Source organism: Sinocyclocheilus grahami, unplaced genomic scaffold, assembly GCF_001515645.1.
Source record: "Sinocyclocheilus grahami isolate Dianchi unplaced genomic scaffold, SAMN03320097.WGS_v1.1 scaffold579.1, whole genome shotgun sequence".
Taxonomy (NCBI): domain Eukaryota; kingdom Metazoa; phylum Chordata; class Actinopteri; order Cypriniformes; family Cyprinidae; genus Sinocyclocheilus; species Sinocyclocheilus grahami.
In genome coordinates this window covers 1,126,145-1,137,519 of record NW_015505758.1, presented here as the reverse complement: position 1 = coordinate 1,137,519, position 11,375 = coordinate 1,126,145, and the positions used below count along the sequence as shown (strand labels likewise).

Below are 11,375 nucleotides of genomic sequence, written 5' to 3'. Positions count from 1 at the left end.
TGTTCTTACCTTTCCAGTTCATCTCAACGCATTCCTCCGAGCTAGTGTACATGTGGTTGGGCTCACCACGTTTAAAAATTTGAAAATCCCAGAAGGATCCATCAAGGCAAAATTTTTTTACCAGACTGAGAGAAAGACAAAGATATTTTAAAGAAGAGAAAATTACGAAAGAAGGACAGAAAAGGTGTTTCTATAGTTAGTGAGAAACTATAGTGCGTGCATTTAATTGAAAAACAGGAAATAACAACAACTCAATAATTTAACGCCTTCACACTTCCGCCTTTTTTACCTTAAAGGAGACATATTATGCCCCTTTTTACAATATGTAATATACGTCTCTGGTGTCCCCAGAATGTGTCTGTGAAGTTTCAGCTCAAAATACTCCACAGATCATTTATTATAACATTTTGAAAATGCCTATTTTAAGTGGAAGCAGAAACACTCTGCAGTCTGGGGCTGCAGATTTTGGCTGCAGCCCCACTAAATCCATACCAATGCGGCTGAAGGGTACTTCAATAATGGGCAGCGGCACAAGTGGGCTGGGGGGAGGGCAACAAGGAGAGGTGCGCTGGCAGGTTGGACAGCTCTGACTGAACCGTTTCACCGCCGCTTCCATTGCCGGCCAGTGAAATCGATCTTGAATCCGCTGCATGGTGTTAGCTACTCCCAGATGTCCTGCCATCGGATGCGAGTGCGCCAGCTCGATCACTGTCTCGGTCTTGAAGTTCCTGGGGAAAAAAGTTCCTGGTACAATTGTTCCAGGTAATTTCGGTGGAAACGCGGCTCTAGTGGGCAAATTATTATTTATCAGTTTTTTTTCATCTAGTTACCTATGCAAAATACCATGGTCAAAGACAAAGAGTCGTAACCTTTCCCTCCAAAAGTTTAAGTCACCATTGGCTCACTGACCCCCTGGAGGTGCGGCCTCCATCTCTCTTCTTCTGAGCGCTTACCTCCTTGCCTCTTGGACATCCAGTCCGACCATGACCTGCGGGACCTCCCCATTGCCGGTAGGACGTCAAAGTTGCAGCAAGCCATGTTGCAACTTTTCACCTGGAAGAGAACTCTCCCAATCACCACGAGTCAGAGTAACATCTTTGTAGTTCATTACTCTTCAAACTCGGAAGAACGTGATCACAATTCCAACACCACCAAACCTTCAAACCATCAAGACTTTCATCTGAGACTGCATCTGGACACTCATTCAATGGCAAGTTTCATACATTTAACTAAACGAAACAGAGGTTTAGTATACAGTGCAGATGGATTCAGGGCAGGGCTCGACAATCAGGACTGCCCGATGGCCCGGGGCCAGTGTGAAAGACGCTTGGGACAGTAGACGGATTTGTCACTTGGCCGATCGGGCCACTGCAGCGTCATCACGACATTTTATCATTTGCATGTGTTTTTAAGACTTGTTCATTTAAAAATTCAAGCAATTAAAAAGTATTTGGGCGTGAAAGACAACTCCTTTCAGTACTCGCGCGCTGTGTTCTGTGTGAACACGCAGCGTCTCTGACACGCAAGAGACCCTTGAACGGGCAAATACATACAAAAGTATGTCAAAATACCCGTCCTGGCAAGTAACTTTGCAGCTTTAACAATGATTAATCTATATTGAATTTATACACTGGAGTACAGATGCACCGATCTCTAATGGACATTTTTTGTTTTATTTCAGACTATCTTCTGTTCGGTGCTTGCACACAAACTGCACTGCAATCATTTTCCCAATGGCCATTAGTATGGAAATATTATTATTATACTTAGTCTGTAAACGGGCATTAACAGAGGCCAGAGATGCTGAAGACGGACACAAAGAGGAGAATATTCTGTGTAGCAGACAGAACAAGACAACTGTTCAGGATGCGCGAAATATAGGAAGAAAATCCAAACATTGAATTTTGTATGAATGTGTTTCTGAGGGGAACGGAACTGACTGTTTTCAGAAATGGCGTTTTCTTTTCATTTTGTCTCCGTATGATGAATTTAAATTAGTGTTAATATGCGCCTGTGTTTACAATGGTAACCAAGGAAACGCTGTATCACTGTTCCATGAGCGCCACCTGCTGTCAGAGAGTGAATCTGCGTCTCATTCAGCCCCACCTGCTGTTTCTGTTTCATACAGATGTTTTATGTAGCATAATTTCACAAAGCTAAAGTCAGGTTATTCTGTTTTTGCTTCAGATTTTGAAATTATACAGTCTTATATAAATCAAACATTGCTCTTTTTTTCAATTCATGATTAAAATGCAGTGGTCACCTCTAATTTCAAATGGCTATGAAAAATCAAGGTGCAACACAGAGTGAAGAATATGCAAAAGTTATTTTGTATGTGATTTTTCAATTTCTGTACCTAAACATAAAAACCTAAAGCATCATTTAATTTCTATGTTTGAGCTATAGGCATATTTTCAATTGTGCTATTACTTTTATTTCAAATTATTGCTATTACAAAAGTTAGTATTTTACCACACCAGACAACGAAACCACTAGATCTTGTGGTTACAAATACAGTTGTGACCACTCAGTATCAAACCTGACAGCCAAAGTTGCTGGAGCTCACAATCTAAACACTTCATAGACTTGGTTACTGTACACATGTTTGCTAATCAGATATCTAGTCTAGACTGATGTGTACATTTTAGCACAGGGCGACAACATAAAATGTGAACACACAATGTGACACACAATGAGTGTAAAAGTTTTTATTGCAGATTTTACTTGATAATTTTTATGCCAGCCGTACTATATCTCTTTAATTTTCACAACCCCTCCTATTTCTCTCACATTTTTTCCACACGTTTTACTATCACATCTTACTTTCAGAGTTATTTCTAACACGCCTTTAAAAAATGCAGCCTCATGATAACACAAAAGCTGCATTTATTATACATTTATAGGAACAGGTCATAGTTTTTTTCCCACTGGTATTATAAAGAGATTCAGATTATAAACCCCTGCTAGATCTGAGACAAAGGACATTGCCTCAAAGATTATTACAGCACACTACAGACATTACAACACACTCTAGTCTGATATATAGAGAAATTAGGTACTCTAGCTACATGCACCCAAATAATCCATTTAATCGGACTGATGGCTCAATCTGACAGAAAAGCTTTCATGTCAACACCTCAGCTGATCCAACTGAGGTCGATCTGAATGAAATTTCATTTGAAATGGGAAATAATCAAGAAAATAATCAAGACCAGAAATAATCAACAGGAAAAAAAAGTTCTGAATGCAGCGATTGGTCACTCCATATGCGCTGAAGTTTTGTTCGGAATACATGTTATGTAACAATATGTGAATCGTACTGTAAAGTTTAGGGTTCAAACAGAACTTTCAGAATCTGAAATTAGTTTCTAATTAGGAAATTAGTGCATGTAAACATACCTACTGTGGTGTCTCCACTTTTATGCAAAAAAAAAAAAAAGTAAAATGTTCATGCTGCCCTGAAATTTTAAGTTTAGTCAATTTCCTTAAGATCCAGAAAAGTTATTCTAAAACTAAATTTATTTGTGATTGCTAAGGGCCACAAATACCATGCCAGCAGGCCCCAAAGCAACTTTGAATTTGAACAGGGACTAGAATACATGACCGAAAAAAACACACATACAGCTGCATAGCTACATTTGGGTGTATGCTATACAATCACATGAAATATTAAATATTTTTAACTAATTGCTAGTTAAGGCCATGCAAACACTATGAGTATACATAGCAGAATTTGAGTATTTACTTACTATTTAATACTATTATTTACAAAATATAGTAATATTTTTGATCAGTCAGGCAAATAATACATATTGACTGATTGATTTTGATTTTGAGATGTTTAAGATTGGGGCCATGGTTATAGTTAAAATAATCTTTATGTTTAAGGCAAATGTAAAATTAGGGGGGAAAGTTCAGTTGATAGCCTATGGAACCGTTTTGTGTTTGTGTGTGTGTGTGTGTGTATATATATATTGGTCTACACTGTTCTTTGTGGAAGGATCTAGGATTAGTGAAAAAAAATAAATAAAGATTATGACTGGAATGAAGAACTTTGAATTAATTTGTTTTTTCCAATCCTTCCCCAAGTGCCGTGACCAGCACTTTTAACTATAACGATCAATGGAAAATGCTCCGGAGTCGTTGGAGAACTTCTCATCAGTTTTGATTGAATGCTGGCTGTGGTCTCTGGTCCTGTACAATGAATTATTGCTCTGAATATGTGAATCTGATACCTAGAAACAGAGCAAGAGAGAGACAAAGATTATTTTCATTTTCATCATAATTATAGATAGATGTAATGCTGTTGTTGACTTGCTTAAATGCAAACCTCTTCAAATTTCTTGGCCTTGTATTGGTCAGCTCCTTTCAAGAAGTTCAACAGAATGATGTCACAAAGCACTGTACCCTAAAATAATGAACATTAAGAAAAAGTCCACTGAAACTGGTCCTCATACACTGTATTATTCTGATATTTAATCTTCTGATATTTAAGATGTTAACAATTATGAATTATTTTCTGTTGTAAATAATTTCAGTATTACACATGAACAATAATAAACAACACATTTATATGCATCCATATATCATGCTTTCATGGAAATGGATGCTAATGTTTAAAAATATCAGTAGAAAAAAACTTAATGCATCTCCAAATGCACTTTAATTAATGATAAAACTGGTTGGTTAAGTTGAGGATGAAGATAAAACTGATGTCATGGAAGTTATAGTTATATAAAAACATAAATATATATTATACAAAAATACTGGCATGTGGTTCTCTGAGACGTTACCTGGTTTCCATAAAATGTCTCCATTACACAAGTAAATTATGTCTATACTGATCGATCTTTCCTGAAGATCTGGGGCCAGTCGGGCGGTTTGCTCACTTCTCACTTGGATCACATTTCAGATGATTTAACATATTTTCATTATTTGATTTATGCTTACATTGGTCAGAACTATGGTAAAAGTGTTATGCTTAGTAACTGGCAGGACAGACCAGGACTATCACACACATGCATTATTATTATTATTTTTATTATTATTTTTTTTTTGCAGACTCTGGTACCATATTTGCTTGAATTGACTGACATTTTCATGTTTTCTTAAGAAGGCTGTATGCCAAAAATGTGCACTGAATAAGTCAATATGTATAAAAAACTTGAACAATTTGGATTGTTCATTATATTTACAACGAGTCGTGTATTGATCCCAACACTGAACCCCCCCCCCCCCCCCAGATATTTATTAATATTTTTAATATATTCATATAAATATTTTATTAATATTATTAAGTATAATCTACTTAACTTTATGACATAATATGGAATGAAGTGGTTTTTGACTAACATTATGCTGCAAATCAACAGTGCAACATGAAGTGACCAAACTAGATTTCATTATAACCAATTAAATCTTAAAATAAATCTTAACTTAAAACTTAACTCGAAGCAAATATCTGAATTTTACTAAAGCTACTGTTTATGTCTGTGGCAGCAATGGATCTCGAATTATTATGGTTGCACCACTTAACTACTTTCTAGTTCTGTTTATACTGAAGTTGATTTTATTGTCACATTTAGTAGCTAGACCTGTTTTGTGACTTTTGGAGTTAGTCCATTTTCTATATAATGTTAATGCACAGAATCTATTTATGAAAACACATACCACACCAACAGAGGTGAAGGCAGCAACCATGTTGATCAGAGTTGGGATCATGTCAAATTTTCCCGCCTTTAAAGAGAAGATGTCATGAGCAATTATAAACACACTTGCACAGAAGTGTGAAACTCAAAAATACACAAACATGTTGTATTTTTGATGAACTCACATCTCCATTAACCAGCACATCAAATCTGATGGCGTAGGCTTTCAACAGAGTGCGATACTCGGTTCCGTTCTCCATTTTAAAATACTTTGCGTACCTAAGGACAAAGATTTATACATGTTAGCAAGTAGGGATTTCAGTAAGGATTATCCAACCTGTCAGCCTTTTTGTAATAGATTCCAGTATGTGGCCACTATAAAAGTTTGGCACGTAACAGATCTGAACATCAAGAATTAGCTTTGTGATAAACATGTGAATGAAGTATGTGCATTTGGTTGCACAGTATCATTAGAGCCGTGAAGAGTCTTCATTCAACTTTAAGGTGGAAAGAAAAGCTTCCAGAACCTGAAGTTGTATCCTGGAGACACAGTGGTCTTCTCTGACATGGCGTCCAGGCGAGTGAAGGAGTAGGCTGGCTTGCACTCATCCTCTGCCTTGTCTAAATCACACACCCACGCTATTTTTATCCCTATCACTCCCCCCTGAGAGAGAGAGAGAGAGAGAGAGAACTTACACAAATCCAATTTGATATTGCACTTAAGGAGAAATAAAGATAATGCAATTTTTTTTAGAAAAAAAAGTTTTTTTTTATACAACACTTATTAGATACTTTTATAATACAGTTATTATTTAATACAACATGTATTTCTTTGTCTTCTTTTAAACTATTTCCATTGGTGGAGGTAAACATTATGAACTAACCGGCCAAATTACTTGTAAAACTTATGTTTATCAAACTTATTTATAGAAATGTTGTATAGAAGCAATTTAGCAATCACAAAAAAAAATAAATAAATAAAAAACAGTCTGACTCGTAACCCAAAGGTTGCGGGTTCAAGTCTCGTACCGGCAGGGATTGTAGGTGGGGGGGGAGTGAACGTACAGCACTCTCTCCCACCTTCAATACCACGACTGAGGTGCCCTTGAGCAAGGCACCGAAACCCCAACTGCTCCCCGGGCGCCGCAACAAAAAAATGGCTGCCCACTGTTCCGGGTGTGTTCACGGTGTGTGTGTGCACTTTGGATGGGATAAATACAGAGCACATTCCGAGTATGGGTCACCATACTTGGCCACATGTCACGTCACTTAATCACTTAATTTGATTACAGTAAGAAAGCAAGGGGGAAAATGTAACCAAAAAAAATCCAAATTTAAAAATAATTAAATGAACACTCACTTTTTTAGCAAGAGTAGTAAAGTCCTGTTGTGCAAATCGGATCACATCTCCCACTTTGAATATTGGACAATACATGTTACTCTCAAAGTCAAAATTACACTGCTTTATGTAAGAATTATTGATGTTGGGCAAGAAATTTCCCCTGAAAGGAAAAGATAAATATTTAATAATAATTATTTTTTTTTAAAACATTAGAAATGCAGATATTATTATGAAACAATTTGTCTTTGTGTTTGGTTGCCATTACTTTGTGAAGTTAAAACGTGGGAAGCGAATGCTGTTCTTGATGAAGATGGTAAAGTTCTCCACCTCCATCATGGGGTCTCTGAGTAAGAAAAAACTTCATCAGTCCTTTTATTCAACCATTCACACATCTATTCATTTGTTCATTTACAAGAGGACTCACGGCTGAATTTCATCAATCTCTGCGGGACACCATCCTTTGATCTCGCAGGCTTTGTGGGTCTCACTGAAGTTCACACATCGTCCTGTCAGCAACCCTTGAGAAAAAAACAATGGAAAAGAACATAACATATAGAACAGGGCTGGCCAAACCTGTTCCTGGAGGGCCACAGTCCTGCAGATTTAGCTCCAACCCTAATTAAATACAGCTGAACCAGCTATTGTCCCAATTCAGAGGTGGCATCTTTTAAAGGCTACTTTCAAATGACCGAATTCCCTTACGGCAATGAAGCATACAACACATGAATCCTTCATCTTCGTTGCGCACTAGTGACAATGGGTTTTTTTTTTTTGAGAGAAAATGCCGGATTACACTTTTAAATTTAGTATTGGGATTCAAAAAAAAAAACTTGCAATCTTTCTAAGATAGATATAGACAGTTCCTACTTTTTATTATGTACATAAATAGACCAGTGCAAACATATTTAGACAGGTTGTGAACCCTGTTTAACTTTCTGTTGAAAATAAAAAAAGAACAATTCTCTACAGGCTAGACGGTCCCACACAGCTACTAAAAGCTTCCAAGCAAGTATGTTGAAACTGGTTGGAGCTAAACCCTACAGGATGTTAGCCCTTCAGGAGCAGGATTGGACACCCCTCATATAGACCTTACTGTGATGATTTTGAGCTGTGCACAAATAGACCATTAAGGGGGTAAAATTCTAATGAATTTATATTTTTATAATGTCACTAGGTTTTCCTTGACCGTTTCAGGATCACAAAACAATACACAATGAAACGCTAAGATTAAATAAAAAAGAATTCACAAGTATTCCTTATTATTTGATCCTTCAAAAAATTCATAAAGACTACAAAGAAGATAAAAGAAAATCTTACCATTGCTAGGTGGTTTTGACATCAGCTTCTTACAAGTACTGTCGCTCTCACATTTGAATTTCAACTCATTCTGAAGAGTTACATGTACAAACACATGAACACACACAGAGGCAAGAACCTATCAAATTCGTGTACATTAATCTTGACAGATTTCAGTGTCCTCACTCACCTCTGGACAGTGTCCTTGAACTTGATTTTCTGTTGTGATGAGCTTAGTGATTACGCAGAACACTGATGCCCCCTGGCACACACACACACACACACACACACACACACACACACACACACACATCATAGAACCCACAACCTTTGGGTTATGAGTCCGACTCTCTAACCATTAGGCCACGACTCCCCCAATGTTCAGGTTCATGATCAGATCAAAGATCATGTATCTATGATTAAAGAATCTATACTTACCCAAAAATGCTTAAAACAGTAGAACTAACAGTCATATGACAAACCAATGACCAGATCAGTATAACTAATTACAGTGAAGAAGACTTGAGTGACACTGAATTTAACTCATCTACAAGGTATAAATGTACATGTATCTTTCTGTTCAGGAGTCTCTCTTGGTTGTTGTGACCAGTGGGCTCCCGGCCGTGAATAAACTTTTACTCCTGCAAAGAGCAACTTGGGAGTGGTGTCTGGTATATGCTGCACAGCTGAGGAATACAAGGCACCGCAAAGACAGAAGACTATAGAGCCGTTCTAGGGCTGAGGCTAATACTCTGAGTTAGTATTAAAGATCCTGTGTCGGACCAGTGTACAGCTGAGAAAGACGGTGAGAGTGTATAGTTGCTAAAGACCTGTGTGCTCATGTGTGATTGAGGTAGTGATCGTAGCTTCTTGACAGGATGCTGTCACAATACTTCAGGGAAGTACTGTATTGTAAGTATTCGGGGAATTCAGGGATTAGTTCGAGATACTGTAGTTATTATATTAGCAACTGGTAGTTGTTTGAACTGTCTGTGGTGAAGTCAGATTTGTATTGGGAATTTCCACGACAAGAGCCAGATGTGATACAGAAGCCAGAGACATCATAGAACATTAACTTGTAAAAAGCCACTTTTTGTGTTGTCTATTCCACACCCGTCTGTAGCAATAATTCATCTTTTAATTATTAATTTGCCGTTCTAGGGCTGAGGCTAATACTCTGAGTTAGTATTAAAGATCCTGTGTCGGACCAGTGTACAGCTGAGAAAGACGGTGAGAGTGTATAGTTGCTAAAGACCTGTGTGCTCATGTGTGATTGAGGTAGTGATCGTAGCTTCTTGACAGGATGCTGTCACAATACTTCAGGGAAGTACTGTATTGTAAGTATTCGGGGAATTCAGGGATTAGTTCGAGAGACTGTAGTTATTATATTAGCAACTGGTAGTTGTTTGAACTGTCTGTGGTGAAGTCAGATTTGTATTGGGAATTTCCACGACAAGAGCAAGATGTGATACAGAAGCCAGAGACATCATAGAACATTAACTTGTAAAAGGCCACTTTTTGTGTTGTCTATTCCACACCCGTCTGTAACAATAATTCATCTTTTAATTATTAATTTGGTGCATTTAGAGTTTTTTTCTCAGCACTGATATATGGTTATTTGCAACTAATTATATAATTAATGAGCAAAGCATGTAATTATTTAGAGTAAAAAATAATTAATTGACAGTCCTAACTGTTACTCAATATATCATTATACATCATTAGAGTTTTTTTCTCAGCACTTATATATGGTTATTTGCAACTAATTATATAATTAATGAGCAAAGCATGTAATTATTTAGAGTAAAAAATAATTAATTGACAGTCCTAACTGTTACTCAATATATCATTATACATCAATATGTCACCACTCCATAGTAAGAGCATCACTACACATGATTTACAATTTACAATTTTTATAGATCTATTTTTAGATTTGTTATATAAAAAAATAATTCCCACCACAACATGAATAATCAAATCTGAGGAAGCTGTGTAATATATTGGCTGAATGCAAATCAAATCAGTGATGACAATTTAAATATGGCAAACTTTTGAAGCCAGAAATTTACCTGATGAAAGTTAAAACTGAAGCTGAAATTTGTGCTTGATGCATGAAAACAACCCTCATTGGTTCTCACACGTCAAAAGCACATTATTTGAGCTTCTATTTATCATATTTAATGTGCAAAAATGTCATCAGTACTTTTCAAGTTGAAATAAAATTGTACGGTGTAAAAAGTACTTTCTTCTTCAGAAATCTAATCAAGTAAAAGTACAAGTAGTGAGTTCAAATTGTACTTGAATTAAGTGTCCAATGAGAAAAGGTGTAATAATCAGGGGTGTGAAATGTATTTGAAAATTATACTCAAGTATAGATACTCAGTGAAAATTTTGTTAAATTTTACTCAAATTTTACTTAAAAGTGCAAGTATCTGGCCAAAAGCATACTTGAGTAAAAGTTTAAAAAAAGTACAACTTAAAATTTTACTTGAGTATTAAAAAAGTACAAGTACTCCAAATAGAAATAAATAAATAAAGGAGATTCTTATTTCACCATGTTGAGCCATCTTCTCAATGCAAAGTGAAACTGCTTAAAATTAAATAGCATAAAATGTTTTGTCAGACTGACATATAAAGGTTTGGTTAAAGTGAGAAACAAAACAAAACACATTTGTACAAGTCATCTAGTGCAACAACAACGATTAAAATGCAGCAAAGTGGAACACAAAAAATACAGCCCTTAAAGGGATACACCATCCTTTACACACTCATGCCATCCCACATGTGACTGAATGTCTTCAGATGAAGAGTTTTAGGGAAATAAAATCTGTCTGCATATAATACAAGTGTACAGGATGTCCAGAGATAATGCTTGAAAAACTACACAATTACACAGTGAAGACGAGGCAACTCAAACAAAACCTATTGATGAATCAATTTCTTCTTAAGTGAAATGATAGTGTGTGTAAGAAAACATACAAATACTAATATTTTAAACTTTACCATTGTGTTCACTTTGTGTGGTTTCTGAAGCGGTCCTGTACACTTGTATTATATGCACACACTAAAAGTCTTTGTTAGTGTTC

General features: G+C 36.3%; 1 protein-coding gene across 1 annotated transcript; it reads right to left on the bottom strand.

The window, feature by feature from the left end:
* Positions 1-3,690: 3,690 nt before the first annotated feature.
* Positions 3,691-9,348, bottom strand: LOC107556786 (P2X purinoceptor 3-like). Its single transcript, XM_016239991.1, has 11 exons — positions 9,313-9,348; positions 8,477-8,548; positions 8,308-8,377; positions 7,415-7,508; positions 7,256-7,333; positions 7,009-7,150; positions 6,176-6,312; positions 5,834-5,927; positions 5,671-5,736; positions 4,331-4,408; positions 3,691-4,235 (listed from the first exon to the last, which is right to left on the bottom strand). The coding sequence occupies exons 1-11, from the start codon at positions 9,346-9,348 to the stop codon at positions 4,107-4,109; spliced, it is 996 nt and encodes a 331-aa protein (XP_016095477.1). The 3' UTR covers positions 3,691-4,106.
* Positions 9,349-11,375: the final 2,027 nt, after the last annotated feature.

Coding starts and splice junctions, on each gene's coding strand:
- LOC107556786 (XM_016239991.1), bottom strand. CDS start 9,348: ATGTCTCTGGCTTCTGTATCACATCTGGCTCTTGTC. Junction 7,334..7,414: donor GAGATTGATGAAATTCAGCC/GTGAGTCCTCTT, acceptor TTTCTTACTCAG/AGACCCCATGATGGAGGTGG. Junction 5,928..6,175: donor TCTCCAGGATACAACTTCAG/GTTCTGGAAGCT, acceptor CTTTGTCCTTAG/GTACGCAAAGTATTTTAAAA.